Source organism: Pogona vitticeps, chromosome 3 (genome assembly GCF_051106095.1).
Source record: "Pogona vitticeps strain Pit_001003342236 chromosome 3, PviZW2.1, whole genome shotgun sequence".
NCBI lineage: Eukaryota > Metazoa > Chordata > Lepidosauria > Squamata > Agamidae > Pogona > Pogona vitticeps.
Window position 1 is genome coordinate 260,368,812 of NC_135785.1, and position 18,876 is coordinate 260,387,687.

General features: G+C 42.9%; 1 protein-coding gene across 3 annotated transcripts in view; it reads left to right on the forward strand.

Annotated features, from left to right (window-relative positions):
• Positions 1–18,876, forward strand: part of PAK1 (p21 (RAC1) activated kinase 1) — a 99,278-nt gene that overhangs the window by 41,429 nt on the left and 38,973 nt on the right. The window contains exon 2 of one of the 3 annotated variants that reach the window (XM_078390207.1): positions 10,297–10,501. The exons of 1 other annotated variant lie outside the window; for it this stretch is intronic. In XM_078390207.1, coding sequence (XP_078246333.1) covers positions 10,312–10,501 — 190 coding nt within the window. In that variant the 5' untranslated portion in view covers positions 10,297–10,311. Of the gene's footprint in view, positions 1–10,289; positions 10,502–18,876 lie in introns of all 3 variants that reach the window. One more of the 3 variants, XM_020810954.3, reaches the window with a different exon arrangement.

Genomic DNA, 18,876 nt, shown 5'->3' on the forward strand with positions numbered 1-18,876 from the left:
CGCAGGTGGACAGAATTGGTACAGCTCGACCAGGGGCTGGTTCCAAAAAACTGGTGTCACAGGAACCTGGACTTCTCACCTCCCAGTTCTACACTCTTAACCAGTGTGAAACACTATCTCCCAGCAGGATGCACCAACAGTGAAAGCTGCAGTTCTCAGAATGCTGAAACCTGTGGCTGTTGTAATGATTGAGGAGTGCTGAATGTTTGATTAAATTCTTCTAGCTGTGCAACAGAAGTGCAAGAATGCCCAGAGCCGAATAGCTTCAAGTTCCCCAGATTAATCCACCCCCCTTTTTTTTTCATTAACTGGCACTTCGAGTCTCAGTAACTTGCTCTGAGACATTAATAGGAGAAAGAATTTTTAAAAAATTATAGTTGTGAACAATGAACTGACCGACATGACTGCTTTCAATAAGTCATATTTTCAACTCTAGAAAACACTGAGTCAAGAGGTAGTGCTCTCTCTTTGAATTCAGATGTAATAAAAGAACAATTGGATAGATTGACCATCACCACAGCCCAGAAAGGACCCTCCCAGCCAAACTTAATAAAGGCAGCAGGCGAGGTTGCTAAAGCTCCAGCTTCAGTTAATGGGTTTTTCACGAAGACGGGAAAATAGGAAACAAATGCACCTTGGAGCAGGATATGTCTTTAATTTTTAATTATGGCTGGGGAAGGTTGCCATTCCAGGAAATGTTCCCATCAGTTTGGTAAAAGTAATGTGAGGAGACCTTCTAGTAATGGACGAAATTAGCTGTGGGGACCCTATTATATTACAACCCTACCGCAGAGAAGATAATGAATTGCTCCTGCCATTTAAGCCGTATATCACATAAAGGCAGTAAATATCTCCTGTCACAGCTGCCGAGGAAGAGAAGGCTTTTGTGAATCTTGTCATCTTTCACAGAATGCAATTAAACTGGGCTACAAATTTAGCTTGGTGCAACGACTCAATTAAATTTTGGTCCAGATTTAAAATCCCACTATTACTGAATCTCACAAGCTTGAGAATGGTGATGAAGCTCCTTAAAAGTCCAAAAAATGCATCAACTTTTTGATGACAAGGAAACACCCTTTTTCATCCAACCTGCCATCTTCTTGAGGGGTTGCCTACAAACCCCATCCTCTGTGGTGGATGATGCACATGGTAGCCCAGTGGAACCTATGGACGACTGTCAGAGATTGGCCAAAATCCTGGTGCTTAGCATAAGAAATTGCACTAGAGTCGGCCCATTGATTTTCTGCTCTCCCCTTCTTGCTGCCCGACCTTCAAAGAACATTGTTCAAACAAGTCATTTTCAATCTTTTTTACCCCTACAGCCATAAACACAATATGAAAGAAACGTGAGTCAAAGCACCATTTTATCCTGTAAGCCCCATAATGAAGCTAATTGGGTGGAAGCATCGTTTCCAGCCTGTGGTCCCCTTTAAATGTTCCAGCCCACCACCACCCCAGGCCATATCTAATCTCCCATTCTTGGGGAAGGTGCTAGAGCGCATTGTGGCCTCTCAGCTCCAGAGGTTTCTAGAAGAGACAGATTCTCTAGATCCATTTCAATCTGGTTAGGTTTTGGTCTTCTTGGTGGATGACCTATGCCAAGAGCTGGATAAGGGATCGGTTTCTCTGTTGGACTGCTGGACCTTTTAACAGCTTCCAATACAGTGGTGCCTCGCATAGCGAGGTTAATCCGTTCCGGATTAACCCTCGCTATGTGAAAACATCGCTAAACGGAATGTAAAAACCCATTTCCAATGGGCCCTAAACTTACCGTTCAGCGAAGTTTCCTCCATAGCGGCAGCCATTTTCGCGCCCTCGGTAAGCGAGGGGAGGGCGCGAAAACGCTGTGTGCGGCCATTTCGGAGCTTCCGGTGGCCATTTTGGAACCGCCTAACAGCTGATCCGCGGGCATCGCAAAGCGAAGATCGGTAAGCGAAACGCTTACCGATCGTTGCTATGCAAGTTTTGCCCATTGCGACTGTCGGTATGCCTCCGCATTAGCGATCCCGAAAAAGGGATCGCTATGTGGATTCGGCGTTATACGGTGCGCTCGTTAAGCGAGGCACCACTGTACTATCGACTTCCTGGCCTGTCTCTATGGAATGGGGGGGGCACTGTTTTACATTGATTCCAGGCCTTCCTGGAGGAGCGAATTCAGAGGGTGGTGCTGGGAATTTATTTATTTATTTATTTATTTATTTATTTATTTATTTATTTATTTATTTATACATACTTTGGCCATTTCATGAGAAGACTCCATGGAAAAGACCCTGATGTTGGGATAGTGTGAAGGCAAGAGGAGAAGGGGACGACAGAGGATGAGATGGATGGATAGTATCATCGAAGCAACCAACATGGATTTGACCCAACTCCAGGAGGCAGTGGAAGATAGGAGGACCTGGAGTGCTCTGGTCCATGGGGTCCCGAAGAGTCGGACACGACTTAACGACTAAACAACAACACCCTTGTATACTCATTGTTTTCAACTTTAAATACTGTCTTTCATTGTGTTAAGTCACCTTGGGTCCTTTTCAAGGAGAAAAGTGGGGTAAAAATATAATAAACAAACAAACAAACAAACAAGGTCCCCATTGAGAATAGCTGGTCTAAACACCAAACAGAAAGTTGCCACTAGTAATAACATACAGGGAGACTGGCTGAGTCAGACTGCAGTGGGGGGGCACACTCACAAACAATAAGAACCATAGCTTTGTCCCCATTGTATTCCAGAGCCGAATATATTTGTGCCATATGGTATCAGCACATACCAAATAAGTAGATGCATCTCTGAATAAATCATGCAGGATTATTACTGGCTACCTGAAACCTACCCCTATTGAAAAAGTCTATTATTTGGCCGGCATTGCCCCTCCAGAAGTACGTTGAGAGGTGCTAGCAAATAATTAACGAAGGTAGTTGTTAAGATAATGCAGCACGAAACCCATCCTCTTCATGTTCGCTGTGGCGAAAATGGAGGGAACGTTTTCTGCACACATCTCAGGCTCTAAATATTAAACCGACCGAGGCTGGGCTAAACCTATGGAGAATAAAAACAGCACATCTTGCCGAAGAGTGTCTTCCGCCAGGACAAACCTCTGGCTGTACCATCTAGAAATCAATAGTCTTCGAAGCAGAGTAGGAAAATCAAAGAATAATGTGACTGTGTAGAAACTAGAACTGCTGGATAGCTCAGTGGCTTAGGTCTCTGGTTGCAGAGCAAGAGGTTGGGAGTTTTATTCCCCACTGTGACTTCTTATCCATAGGATCCCTTCCAGCTCTAAGGTGATGGTGTTGATGATTTTAAATTTAATCAACACAACACTTACGTGCATGGAATTTATGCCCCACCACATGTACAAAACAAGTGGCTGAGACTGCACTATCAAAATCGTTCACTTCTGGTCAAAAACAGTCTATGATCATTTTAACATTTTAATTTTCTTTGAACTTTATATTTCATATACAGTGGTGCCTTGCATTACGACGTTAATTTGCTACAGCGAAATCGCTGTAGAACGAAAGCGTCGTAATTCGAAAATAAAAAACCCATTGAAACGCATTAAAACCCGTTTAATGTGTTCCCATGTGCTAAAAACTCACCGTCCAGTGAAGATCCTCCATAGAGCACCCATTTTCGGTGGCTGTCTTGTGAGGAATCCGTCCCAGAAAGCAGTGGGGAGCCATTTTATTTACCCGGCGGCCGTTTTGAAACTGCCGATCAGCTGTAGGAAAATTGTTGTTTTGTGAAGAATTGGTTCCCGAAGCAGGGAACCGATCATCGCAAAGCGAAAAAAGCCTATTCAGACCATCGTTTTGTGATCGCAAAAGCGATCTCAAAAACGTCGTAATGTGGTTTCGTCATAATGTGGGGCAATCGTAAAGCAGGGCACGACTGTAATGCCCATAATTTTAAATTGTGCACTGCTGGAATATGAATAAAGGAAGAAGCCTAAAAAAGGCTTTTCAGATAGCCAGAACTGTACACAATATTTGTATTTACAATGAACGGTTGTAATGTCGGAATCCAGGTTAAAGGTATTAGCTTAGTTTAGACTTAAGAGTTATGCAATTCACAAAGCCAAGGTAGAGGGTCTCTTAGTCACAAACTAAAAATCAGGGTCTCTGGGGTTTGTTAAACCATCCCTTCCTTTTGCATCTGAACTGAGAAGTGGTGATTTAAGGTTATGCTTGCTAACTAGAATCCTGATGTTGCATGAATCCAGAAGCATGACCATTTTTGGATATTTCACTCTGGATGACCATTTGCAAACAGTTTGATGAATGGGGAGAAAGATTAATGTTGGCACATTAAATTTAGCCAGCATCATAGGAGAAGCCTAGAACTGCAGGAAGCAAGACTTTGAGGTGTAAACTTAAGGATGCATCTGTGGTCTGTGTTGGTCTTTTGTGGCCAGTGAGTCTGTTGCAAAGCTGGAAAAGATTATTTGCTCAGTCAAGCTTCCCAGAATCCGCTAGCCAGCTTGCCATATTGGTGGGGGAATCTGGAGGAGTTTTAATTTAAAAAAAAGAAATGGAATTTTACCAAGCTCTGTCCTTCTTATATTTTGGCTTTATCTGTAACCAGCCAGTGTTGCTCTATCTCTCCTGGCACTGTAGAACAGCTGCAGGAATGCTACGGGAAGCAATTGAAATATTTTGCTGCGTAAGGCAGAAAGAAATGCTGAACTCATCTGATATATTTCATCTCTCTCTCTCTCTCTCTCTCAAAAGTGGGAGATACCATATTTTTCCATGTATAAGACGCCCCCATTTATAAGATGCCCCCCCACTTATTTTAATCTAAAATTAAGAAATCTAAATGGGGCTTAGCAAGTGTAGGGGGAAAGGGATCAAATCGCTGCAGGATCTCTTTGATCCCTGCTTTCCCCTCCACTTCTTTTTGTTCTCGCCTCAGCTTACTTCTGTGTATAAGACGACCCTCAATTTTTTAGTCTAAACGTTTAAGACAAAAGTATAGTCTTATACACGGAAAAATACAGTATATTGGCTACCTCTCAAATACTATGTGATTCTGCACTTGCATGAATTATGGGTATGTTGTCATTATGACTTCTGCTAGTGAGACTCTGGCGACTGGTATGCAGTGGATTTCATGATCTCTGTGTGGCATCTGATGAAGTTTGTGGATTTAAAGGGCAAGTTACATTTTGCTCCCATGAATTAGATTTTGGTAAGAACCTCCCCTAAAAAAATGTCCGTTCCGTTCACTGTGCTTCCAGAGAAAACGAGGGAAGAGAGAGCAGGGGAAATTTGAGTATCAAGCTTTATTGGACAGCATATTGAAAATAAAAATTTAAAAATATAAACCTGAAAGCCATTAGAGAGATCTTAAATGCAAATATCTATAGAGTTTAGAAATCTAAATCACTATGCCCCTAGTTAGTGCCCATAATGGATTATGGCGATCGTGGTCAAACATTTAGAGAACACCAAGGTGGGGAAGGCTGGCAAGTGTTAATAACAAACTCATTCTGGATTGAGAGCTAGTGAAGAGAAGCACCATTCACACAACAACAACATTGCTGATGTACTTGATCTTCTGATCAGTTCCTGAGATGGGATCTTTTTTTTATTATTATTACCACTCCCAGAATCTTGCACTATGGCCAGTGGCCATACCAGCTGGAAGTCTGTGAAGGTCATAGTCCAAGAAAGGGATATTTTCCCCTGCACTTCTTCTGATGTTTGAGGCAAGCTACAAGGGCAAATTGTCTCATGTTTGGTATGCTGAAGCCTCTGGCGACCTTATTTTTTTTTTTTTTTTTTTTAGAGCCAGTCTGTTACGCTGAATAGACTTCGGTTTATTCCAGCAGAGCTGGAAGGCCTGCTTCAAAACACATGTTCCTCTGTGAATCGGCATCAGTCTTTAAAAACAGATTGTACCGTGATGTCAAAGGAGCAGCACTATGTGAATTAATGAATACATCTCAACTATCCAATTCCATTTTCTTGGCTTTGCCTAGATTAGAAGACAGATTATAAAGTGGACGGAGAGATGTCCAAGTTTCATTTTTTTTGAGAGGCATGGATAAATGCTTCTGCGGAGAAATAATAAGACATACCAGCTATTTAAATCAAACCTTTTGGGATTTCAAGGCAGATTGCTTACATTGTCTGAGCAGGTTCCATTATTCCGAATGTTTTTATGCCTCAAGACCAGCATCAATTTGAGGATTTCAGTCTAGAAGTCGGCTTTTGAAATACTGGTCTCTGTAGAGGCATTGAAGTAATAATTGCCATCAGAAAGGAGCTTTTTCCATTGGGCGTATGTCTTGCTAGCAGATATCTGATTGCAACGTAATTATGGCCTAAATGTGGAAGAATCATCCTCGTCTGATTTGACATGAAAAGTTGACTCCTTTGTTTGATTCCATTCAGTCAGTGGAAGAGAGCTTGTAAATCAACCTACCTACCTTTTGAACTGCACAATGAGACACAAGAACAAGTTGCTTTGCTTAATGGCGTGCTGGATTTTATTTGTTTGCACAGCTAAGTTCAAGAAGGGCTGCAGGTCTGCAAGATGGTAAAAGTGAACAAGCGTCTCTAAATATAAGGGTGTTTTGTTTTGTTTTGTTTTTGGAAATACTGGACTGTAGGCTGAGCTTGTATAAGAGCATTCCGTTTCCAGAACGAGCTGCAACATGCTGGATGCACCTAGTCCTCTCTGATTTTGGAAACTAGGCCAGGTTACACCTGGTGAGTAGTGGGATGGAAGGACAACAGTGAGTGCCATAGATCTGCAGGTGGAGCTAGAAAGGAATCCTGGTTGAAACGTTACAGGGTTGCTGTATTTTATCTAATATAAACACCACTCTGAGAACTCTAGCAAGAGTGTGATTTTAAAAATTCAGCAGTAAAGAGACAATTTCTGACACAGTGTTAACGAAGGCTTTGAGACAGAAGGATCTGGGCTCCAGTGTTGTGGCAAAAATCCAGCCACCGAAATTTGTCAGCAACTGGGACTGACTCTCTCACCTTTGAAAGCAAGCATTTTACTTACCTTGTTTGTTTGTTTGTTTTTTTGCACTGTTCGTGCACAAATGTAGTAACAAGCCATTGCAGTACATTTAAAGCCATCAAAACACTTGCTTTTAAAGGTGGATTTTCCCTACTGCTGTCCGATTTGGCTAGCATTTTGGGGAGTGTTCTGCTAATTTCTATCTATCTTACAAACTTTTTCTTTCTTTCTGGGAAAGATAGTGGTGTTATTTAGAAAAAAGGAAAAAATTAATATTTGAAACAGGAAACCTTCATAGGGTTCCTGTTGGACTTCCTCCCAAAACATACCCCTAGTTCTCTCAGCTCCCAGCTGTCAGTTTTAATTTCTTCCTGAGGTAGTATTGTACAAGAAGGACTTCTTGTGTGGCAGGTGGCCAGTGGCACGGATAATGGGACAGGGAGATAGTTGGTGCCAGAAATATACCACCTGGACAGCCAAAAGCTGGAATGCCCCATCTGGTAGAGAGAATTTTGCCCCATGTTGTGAAACAAATCCTTCCCTTGTGAATTTCTAATAACGTATTTCCGAGTGCTAATGATCTGTTATAATGCCACCAGTTAACATTATCTCTGAAAAGGAAATGTTGATTGAATCGTAGAATCATGAAGTTGGAAGGGGCGCAGAAGGCCATTGACTCGGACCCGCTGCTTGATGCAGGAAGGCAGATCAAAGGATATTTGCCTAAATTCCTCTTAAATGCCTCCAGTGTTGGAACACTCACAACTTCTTGAGGTCATTGATTCCATTGTCGTACTGCTCTAACAGGAAGTTTTTCCTGATATTCAACTGAAATCTGGCGTCGTGTAACTTGATCCCGTTGTTGCATGTCCTGCACTCTGGGATGAGTGAGAACAGATCTTGCCCCTCCTCTGGATGACTAGTGCCTCGCTTAACGACGATAATCCATTCCAGGAAAATCGCCGTTAAGCGAAAACATCGTAAAGCGAAAATAAAAACCCCATTGAAACGCATTGAAACCCGTTCAGTGCATTCCAATGGGGTAAAAACCCACCGTCCAGCGAAGACCCTCCATATGGTGGCCATTTTTGCTGCCTTTATAGTGAGGAATCCTAAACACAGCAGGGAGCTATTTTAATCACCCGGTAGCCATTTTGAAACTGCCGATCAGCTGATCGAAAAACATCGTTTTGAGAAGAATAGGTTCCCGAAGCAGGGAACCGATCATCGCAAACCTAAATTCCCCCATTCAGACCATCATTTTGCGATCACAATTGTGATCGCAAAAAGATCGTCGTTAAGCAGTTTTGTCATAATGTGGGGCAATCGTAAAGCGAGGCATCACTGTATTTGAAAAGTGCTATCCTATTATCCCTTTGGTCTTCTTTTCTCAAGGCTAAACCTGCCCAGTTCTTTCAGTCTTTCCTACTAGGGCTTTGTTTCCAGCCCCTTGATCATCCTTGTTACCCTCCTCTGATCTTGTTCCAATTTGTTAGCATCCTTCTTGAAGTGTGATGTCTGGAGTTGGATACAATACTGAAGATGAGGCCTAACCAGTGCTGAATAGAGGGGAACTAGCCTGTTTCCCCAAAAATAAAATCTAACTTGAAAATAAGCCCTTATATGATTTTTCAGGATGCTCGTAATGTAAGCCCGACCCCAAAAATAATCCCCAGTGAAGTGAACCGTCGCCTTCCACCCTTGTGCAGCAACCAACCAGATGACATGACTGTATTTGAATAAATGTAGATTGTTGTACATGAAAAAAATAAAACATCCTCTGAAAATATGCCCTAATGCATTTTTAGAGCAAAAATTAATAAAAGAACATGTCTTATTTTTGGGGAAACATGGTAGTACCTCTTGAATGAGATTTGGAAACTATACTTCTGTTAAAGCAGCCTAAAATAGTGTTTGCCTTTTTTGCAGCCACATCACACTGTTGTTGGCTCATATTTCGCCTGTGATCTGTGACAATTCCAAGACCCTTCTTGCTCATAATATTGTCGAGCCAGGTTTCCACCATCTTACAACTGTGTGTTTGGTTTGTTTTTCCGAGGTGCAGTACTTTGTGCTTGGCCCTGTTGAATTTCATTCTGTTGTTTTCAGCCCGGTGCTCAAACTTAACTAGATCATTTTGAATTTAGTTTCTGTCTTCCAAGGGTATGAGCTCTTCCACCCAATTTTGTGTCATCTGCAAATTTGATTAGCGGTCCCTGCATGACCTGATCCAGGTCAGATTTTGGAATACCACAGAATACCAGCTTCTGTGATGGATGCTCAAATCTTCACCTAGACTTAAAGCTTTGTTGAGTGAGGATGGATCTGTCATCATGTCTGAAGTCAAATGTCTCAGCATGAAAGTGAGATTTTACTATTGGCAGGTGGGTTTGAGGAAGGATGTAGTTTGCTCCAGATTGTTTGAAAGGATGGCAACTTACAGGGTGGATAAAGATCAAAGATTTTTTTTAAAAAAATCCTATTGATTTAAATCACAATTTACCATTTTAAAATGTTTTTAAATTTAAATAAAAATGATTTTAAAAATTCAATTCATTTTTTAAAAATCTGATTTTTTTTCTCATTCAAATAAATAAAATTTATTTATTTATTTATTTAAAATATTTTTACCCTGCCTTGGGTCCTTTTAAGGAGAAAGGCATGGGGGAAAATTAAATAAATAAATAATTTAAATCAATTTAACTCAAATTTGAATTAAATTCAATCCACCCTTGTTGGCTTATTAAGTAGACTTCAAAGATGGAGCTGAATCTGTGCACAATGGGCTTTGTAGCCCCAAAAGGCAGCTACGAAGCGTCGTTGGTATTTGCAGCTGATCACAAAAAATAGAATCACTTATGCAAATATTTGCACGATTGTTTGTTTTGCATAATATGAACGTCAGTGGTGTTCTTTTTGGATGTTACAATGCAGATCTTAAGGTTCAGGATTTGCACCCTTTTGTTTATTTCCATAAAACTCCAGACACATGAAACACACACACACATACACACATACACACACACACACACACACACACACACACACACACACACACACACACACAGAGAGAGAGAGAGAGAGAGAGAGAGAGAGAGAATACTCTTGCATTCTCAGTATAAGTGTTTATTGAATCCACATTTTAAAAGTGGATTGGTTGACCATGGAAAAGTGACTGGAAAAGTTTTCCGAACTTTGGAATACACTCCACCTCACCTGGTTCTGTGACTAGTGGCTGGAAGAATTTCTAGGAGACTGACGGTTCTTTTTTTTAATTTTTAAACATGTCTCCTCTCATTCTTGATTCTAGCCTGTAGCTGGTGTTGTGGAAGATGTCCAACAATGGACTAGAAGCCGAAGACAAGCCGCCTGCCCCTCCGATGAGAAACACAAGTACCATGATCAGCACCAGCAGCAAAGACGTGGGAGCCTTAAACCACGGCTCCAAGCCTTTGCCTCCCAACCCGGAAGAGAAGAAAAAGAGGGACCGCTTCTACCGTTCCATCTTGCCTGGTGACAAAAGTACATCTTGCTTCTTTCTTTCCTTGCAAACTGTTTTGAAAGATGGTTGCCAAAGGCAGGGAAACTGAGTCATGCGGAGGTCTGAGAAGCTGTGGGTGAACTGGTATTTCGATCATTTTTTACCAATAGCCATGCTGACTTGTTAAATTAAATTAAATTAAATTAAAATTTTAAATTTAATTTAAATTTGATTTTTACCCTGTCTTTCTCCTTAAAAAGGACCCAAGGTGGCTTACGTCATTAAGACAATATTTAAAGCTAAACGCACTGAGTGTATAAATACTAAAAAAATCAAAGAAATACTTAAAAAATAGTTGTTGTTGTTTGGTCGTTAAGTTGTGTCCAACTCTTCGTGACCCCATGGACCAGAGCACACCAGGCCCTCTGGTCTTCCACTGCCTCCCGGAGTTGGGGTCAAAGTCATATTGGTCGCTTTGATGACACTGTCCAACCATCTCATCCTCAGTCGTCCCCTTCTCCTCTTGCCTTCACACTTTCCCAACATCAGGGTCTTTTCCAGGGAGTCTTCTCTTCTCATGAGATGGCCAAAGTATTGGGGCCTCAGCTTCAGGATCTGTCCTTCCAGTGAGCACTCAGGGTTGATTTCCTTCAGAACGGATAGGTTTGTTCTCCTTGCAGTCCAGGGGACTCTCAAGAGCCTCCTCCAGCACCACAATTCAAAAGCATCAATTCTTTGGCGGTCAGCCTTCTTTATGGTCCAGCTCTCACTTCCATACATCACTACCTGAAAAACCATAGCTTTGACGATGCATACCTTTGTCGGCAAGGTGATGTCTCTGCTTTTTAAGATGCCGTCTAGGTTTGTCATTGCTTTCCTCCCAAGAAGCAGGCGTCTTTTAATTTCGTGGCTGCTGTCCCTATCTGCAGTGGTCATGGAACCCAAGAAAGTAAAATCTGTCAATGCCTCCACATCTTCCCCTTCTGTTTGCCAGTGGCCATGATCTTAGTTTTTTTGAAGTTGAGTTGCTTTTCTTTACTAAAAATAGTAGTAAACTCCAGAAACTCATTCAAAACACTAAGGCTCAACTGTCCATTAAAAAACCCCACTCAGGCGGGCAGTCACTCCGGAAAAGCTTGCCTGAATAGAAAGGTATTTGCCTGCTTTTGGATGGACAGCGAAGATGGGGCCAGGACGGCCTTCAGTGGGAGGGAGTTCCACAGGCTGGGAGCAGTGATAGAGAAGGCTTGTGCTGGAGAGAGTGGAAGCCAATCAACACAGAGAGGGATTCAGATTTCCCAGCATTGGGTAAAAAGCAGAAACAGGAAAAGGCACATTTTTGGATCTAAAACAGAAAATACCGTAGCCAACATGGCCACAGGCTGGTGTTTCCATAGTTGCTGTTGGAATGGCTTCTCCTAGTGTTGTAAGACAATTTTTCACAACCATCTTCTGAGCCAGCCTTCCCTCCAGCCTGCTGCCCTCCAGATGTTTTGAACTTCCAGCCCGTATCCGCTCCGAGCCAGCATGGCTGATAGTCAGCTGAAGTCCAGAAAATCTTGAGGGACAGTTTGCAGAAGGCCTCTCTCTGCAGCCTATAAGATAAGTAAACAAATCATCCGTATAGTACAGTGGGGTCTTGACTTGAGAACTTAATCCGTATTGGAAGGCGGTTCTCAAGTCAAAAAGTCTGTAAGTCAAGTCTCCATTGACCTACAGTGCATTGAAAACCGATTAATCCCGTAACAGGCCGTTTTTGTTCCATTTTGGTTTTTTTCTGGTCTGTAAGTCAAATCTCAGTCTGCAAGTCAAACCTAAATTTTGCGGCCAGAGAAGTTTGTAACTCAAAAGTCTGTAAGTCAAGCCGTCTGTAAGTCAAGGGTCCACTGTACAGCCTTGTTTTAAAAAAGGTTTTTAAAAAACCACTAATGTTTACTAGTGGTTTGGTGTTTTGCTTTCTTTCTTTCTTTTTTTTAAAAATCATTAGCCTTCTTAATTAGAGGGTAGCTATGTACATTTTAATTCTGATTGTAGAGCCGGAGGAAACGCTTCCTTCCTCTGTGGCTAACATGGAGACACAAGCCATTAAGTCTTTTTGCAGGCAAGTTTTTTTTTTAAAAGCCTCACACCAAGGAAACGGGTGCATGAAGGATGCAGTATCGGTATTTCAATAGGATTTGAGAGGAAGGGGTCTTTCCTAGCACAGCGTGATATTTGCTTTCTTCAGCAGCCAGTTCGTTGGCCTGCCGTTCATTCCTGGTCATCTCTGGCTACCACATGACTCATTTAATACGAGGCTGTTACCCAAAAAAATAGTGCACCCTAAAGAGCAGTGGTTCCCAATCTTGGGTCCCCAGATGCTGTTGGATTAAAACCCGCAGAAGCCTTCACCACTGGAGGACATTTGAGGATCAGGGTTGAGAAGCACTGATCTAGAGAGAGGGGGTGTGGAATTTCAGGCCCTTGGACCCAATACAGCCCACTGGGGTTTCCAGATGGCTACAGTCCATTCTGTATGACTTTCCACAGTTTGTACAGTTGTTTTCTCGTGATGACGTGCCCAAATGTCTCTGTTAGGTCTTTCTTCACAAATGGCCAGCTCCATCATCTGCCCCTGGTCTATAAAGCAAAACATGCTGGTTATATACAGTGGTGCCTCGCATAACGAGTGCCCCGTAGAGCGATGAATTGGCTCTACGGGGACGTTTTTTCGATCGCTAATGCGATCGCAGAGCGACGGCCCCAATGGGCGAAAATTGCAGAGCGAAGGTCGGTAAGCGGTTCGCTTACCAACCTTCGCTTTGCGACCCGCCGATCAGCTGTTCCGCGGCTTCAAAATGGCCGCCGGAAGCCGCAAAATGGCCGCGCGCAGCGTTTTCACGCCCTCGTTAAGCGAGGGGAGGGCATGAAAATGGCTGCCGGCCATAGAGGAACATCGCTGAACGGTGAGTAAAGGAGCCTTTTGGAACGCATTAAACACTGTTTAATGCGTTCCAATGGGCTTTTCTGCCCCGCTCAGTGATGTTTTCACACAGCGAGGGTTAATCCGGAATGGATTAACCTCGCTGTGCAAGGCACCACTGTACTGTACTGCCCTATAGTGCTTCAGGCACTTTCTGGACAGTTTACAAGTTAATGATGCAGGCTACACCTTGCCCTCCTCCCCCCAGTGAGCTGGGTACTCATTTTACCGACTTTGGAAGGATAGAAGGTTGAGTCAACCTTGAGCTGGCTACCTGGGATTGAACCCCGGGTTGTGAGCAGACTTTTGGCTGCAGTACAGCAGTTTTAACCACTGCGCCATGAGGCTCCTATAAACCCCTAAAGGACCTTTCAGAAATCGAATTAAACTCTTGGTCTGAAAGAAGTTCCTGACCCGTGATACAGGTTTTCCGGAGATATGCACGGCCAAAGTAAAACCCCTTGATTTTTGGGGGTGGTGAGGGAAGATATAAATCAAATCAATAAAGATATCAAATATTTGGTAATGTTTATGCACACGGGCAAGCTAGTGGAAACATAACTTTCTAATGTAATCTCCTAATAAGAAGTATTATTTCCAAGAATATGAATGATTGTTGGAAAGTTTGCAAACCTTTCGCTAGGTAACCCGAGACACCAGGAAATCAATAGCAGAAAATATAGTCATATCAGAACTTTACTGTTGAGAATTCCAAGGCCGTCAGAACAGCAGTATTATAATACTACAGTAAATGCAAGTGCTTTGGGCTAGTGAAAACCATATTGTCTGAGATGGGGGCATATTGCTTTCCTCACTCTCACAAGATTCAGTCAGAACGGCCGCACCTTTAGGACTAGAAAATTAGGATGGGTGGGGAATCTAAGGTGCTTGTAATGCTAAAATTTGCATTTGGTATCAGTTTCAACACACGCTTGGCACAGCTGTTGACTGTAAAATCCTGGTGGTGGTGGCTTTAAAGTTCCATGGTTTCCCTTATCGGTTGGCTCCCATTAGAGCAGCAAGAAAAAATTCTTGCATGCTGGAAGCTAACGCTGATGATGGAATAAGGGAATGGAGGAGTATGCAAAGAAGGGAGATTTTCGGAAGCCTGGGGTATATAGTGGATATAATCCAGAGCCTGAGTAATAGATGTGGTTTTCTACTGGCATATTGCAGTGATTTAAAGCAAAAATCCAGTACAGGTGGTGAGCTTATTTTCCTCCTCGTCTTTCTCTTTCTGGTGCTTCAGCTGAAAGCAGCTGTGTTTCCTCTGTAGGCAATTACCCAAGCGTTGGATTTAAAAAAATGCATTAGACTGCTCCATTTATTTAAATACAGATGGGGAAAGAGAGAAAAGGAGCTTTCAGCACCATGAATGTCCACATACTTTCATGTATTTCTTCTGGACACAGCCGTTGCCAGTTTCTGAATCCGGGAGGAAACAAAAATGTTAAGCGTTACTATCGGAAATCTTCCATTTTTGAACTAGTTCCTATATCAGAGGTGCTGATATAGGACCCAAATACATGCTGGCTGGATGTACTAGATTCGGAGGGGTTTGTGTGTCATCTCTGTCTTGATGACAGATGGCCACGAAGGGACCTGAGCTTTATCCACAATACACTCATTTCCTCTTCTCTTTGTTGTGTGTGTCTCAACCAGACAGGGACGTCATCCTGTGTGGCCCTAGGATGCTGCCGGGCCTTGGCAACAGACCATTATGCTCACACACTTTGTTGAGGGAAGGATGAGAAGGGTTTTTTCTCAGTCTTTATGGTCCACAACCACCAGAAGACAGGGAGACGAGAACTTTTAAGCTTTGCTCCCGCTCTAGATCATGGCGAGAATCGGACCAGTGATTGTTGCTTCTGTAAGGGAAGTGGTATGAAGGCATTCTGGCTCAGTGAAGTGGGTACCGGTTGCTGACTGAGAGATCCGGAGTTTGATTCCTTACTGTGCTTCCTGGGAGAGCAGCCAACCTATGTAGCCCTGGGCGATCCACGCAGTCCTGGAGAACCCCTAGAAGGGAACAATAAACGACTTTTGGGTAGAGTGGTGCCTCGCTTAACGACGTTAATTCATTCCGGTGAAATCGCTGTAGAGAGAAAACGTCGTAAAGCGAAATAAAAAATCCCATTGAAAACATATTTAAACCCGGTTAATGCATTCCAGTGGGCTAAAAACTCACAGTCCAGTGAAGATCCTCCATACGGCGGCCATTTTCGGTGCCTGTATAGCGAGGAATCCATCCAAAAAAACAATGGGGAGCCATTTTGAGCACCCGGTGGCCATTTTGAAACCCCGACGATCAGCTGTTTTGATTGTCGTAATACGAAGAATCGGTTTCCGAAGCAGGTAACCGATCTTCGCAAAGCGGAAAAAAACCCATTTAAAACATATTTTTGAGATCACAATTGTGATCGCAAAAACATCGCCGTGAAGCGGATTCATCGTTATATGGGGTGATCGTTAAGCAGGGCACGACTGTATACCTAGAAGACCCTAGAGGGGGTTGCCATAAACCAGAATAGATGTGCTGGCGCATAATAATTATCAAGAGGAATGGCATAAATCTTGGTGGCAAATTGCTGCTGATTTAAAAGTGTTGCTTGCCTTCTTGGGCCCTGCTTGACTATGTGAACAGGTTCATGTTGACAAACCCAACCAACATCTTTCAGGCTCATGTAATTCCCCCAGTGGATTCTGAGGGCAGAAAATTGGCCCTTACGTCTTCTGAAGTTCTGCACATATTCCCCAGGCTCTGTTGTAGAGCAGTACGGCAGTGGGACCCATTATCTTGGGACGTGGTGAGCCCAGTAACGCTGGCAGCATTCAAGAGATCTGTTTTGATTGGGGTTCCTGCGTCGAGCAAGGGGGTTGGACTTGATGGCCTTAGAGGCCCCTTCCCACTCAATGATTCTGTGACCTATGATTCTGCGATTTAGGGCAAAGAGGAGCGGAGGAAAATGTACAAAAATAATATGTAGAGGTTGCCAGCTGCCTTTGCACATGGAATTTCCATTTCAAGCTTTAATTGAAGGTGCAAAAAAAATATAACCTTTCATGAGAGGGGAAAGATCCATTTTAAAAAATCCTGGTTATTCGAATTTTTAAAAGTTCTCTGGGCTATTTTGCAGCTCTTGAAGGATCTTGGCTGGAATGTCCGCGACCACTGTCAGGAGAGATTAAATAGTAAAGTATGGTTCAACTGGCCTTTAAATTGTTAATCCTCATAAACCGGGACCTCATGCTGTGATATGTGGTGTTTTAGCAGCAAAAAGCGATTATAATGGTTAATATTTTAATGCGTTCAGGCTCAGACCTCCAAAGCCGTGGGATTTGGTTGAAGAAAACCATCTGCTCTTCATATGCTATTACAATCCTTTCTGCATAAGAACCTTTAAGTGCCAGTTTATTTAACAAGGGTTAAAGGTAATTAATGTAGCTCTTAATGCCCACAGTTGTGCATGTTTTGAACTGCTTGTTAGACACAGAAAGAGTGTCACAGAAAGATCGCAAAAGCGAATGCATTGCGATGATTTAAATGGTAAAAAATCGCTTTGCGATGATCGGTAAGCTGTTTCGCTTACCGATTTTCGCATAGCGATGTTTTTAGAACAGTTGATCGGTGGTTCCAAAATGGCCACCGGGTAAATAAAATGGCCACCTGCTGTGTTTTTGCCTGGATTCCTTGCTTACCGGGCAGCAAAAATGGCCACCATATCGAGGATTTTCGCTTTAAGGTGAGGTTTTTGCCCATAGGAATGCATTAAACGGGTTCTAATGCATTTCTATGGGCTTTTTCCCCCCGCATAGCGACGAATCCATATAGCGACGATTTTTGCTGCACGGATTATCGTCACTTTGCGGGGCACCACTGTACCTTCTCAGTAACTTACTTATATCAGCGGTTCCTCCAGAATGCTGATCAGGCACTGTTTAGTAACAGTTGCAAATTATACAGAGATGGAATGAGGATCGGTTCCCCATTTCTAAGGCTGGGCCAAACTATTTTACCATCTCTCCCTCCCCCCCGGGGCTATAAAACTAATTAAATTGACAGCTTGTCATGCTTTTACGGTACCCAGAATCTATCGATGAGGAAGGCCATGTTTCTTAGCCTCCATCAGCCAATGGAGCTATACTCTGTGTTTTTTTTGGTAAAATTTACATACACGGATTTAGAATCCTATTCCCAGCAATGAATCCAGGCTGTGTCATCAATTTGTGTTCCTGTGTCTAGTTTTATAGTGGCTCTGATTTCATCGGCTGAAGGATAATCAGTTTCATCTGGTGACAAATCTTCCTCATGGATCACAATAGAACATTCCCTCTTGATTTATAGTATTATATTTATTGTATATTTATGTAAGGAACTGGTATGCCGACTTCGAGCATAAAGCGTTCCTAAAATAGCTGACGATTACAATGCGAACCTGTGCACCAGCTTAAAAAATAGATATAAACGGTTCCAGCCAAAAGGATCAGCAGTTGGAGGAACGACACAAAACTTTTAGCCAGTCACAAAAGGAAGCCCTCCGAAAAGTTCCAATCCTTATTGGCCAAAATCCTGTTCATTGCTCCTGCAGGCATAATGCAAACGACATAACGTTTGGAGATTAATTACCTCAGGTTATGAAATCGCCACAGACATTATATGTTGCATTCTGGGTTGTGCAATTCAGCATGCAATAGATAATGTCTGTGGTGATTGCTTAACTTGATATAGTTTGCCTCCAAATGCTATGCCATTTCTGTTTCGTCTGTGTAAAATCCCAAAAGGATTTTGGTCAGTAATTAGATGCTTCTCAGGCTTTCCTTTTTAGTAAACCACATTGTGCAGTTGATCAGTACTTTCTTCTGAGGGTGCTCTGGGACCATACAGGTTGTCGGAGGTGACATCCGTTGCAGGGCATGCAACCTCCTCCTCAGCTATGTTTTCCGCGTGATCTCACTAGCCCCTCTCCCAAGGGGAGATGATTCAAATTCATGGCCCCAGGCACCACAGCCAGGCTCTCCAACCCACCGAGCTAGGGCAGCACTTTGAAAGCCTACTTCCTTTGAAAGAATGAGAAAATGTTCTGGAAATCCAGGGCTGTGCCTGGAGGCCTTATGAGTCAAGGGGATCTTGATGGCAATTAGGCCAACGGGGCCTTTATAGACGGCTTTAATTGGTTTATTAATGATACATTACGTATTTGTCCTGCTTTTCTTCAGTGAGCTCAAGGCAGAGTGCTTGGCTCTCCTCTTTATACTTCATCCACGTAACACCCTTGTGAGGTAGATCAGGCGAAGAGAGCATGTGGCTGGCCCAAGGTCACCTGGTCAGTGTTGTGGTCGGACAGGGACTTGAACCCAAGTCCCACCTAGTCCATCGCTCTGGTCAAGGATCTCACCTGGAGGTCCAAGTAGATGTGTAGAAATAACCACCGTCCTTCAGGGGATCCGGTCCTC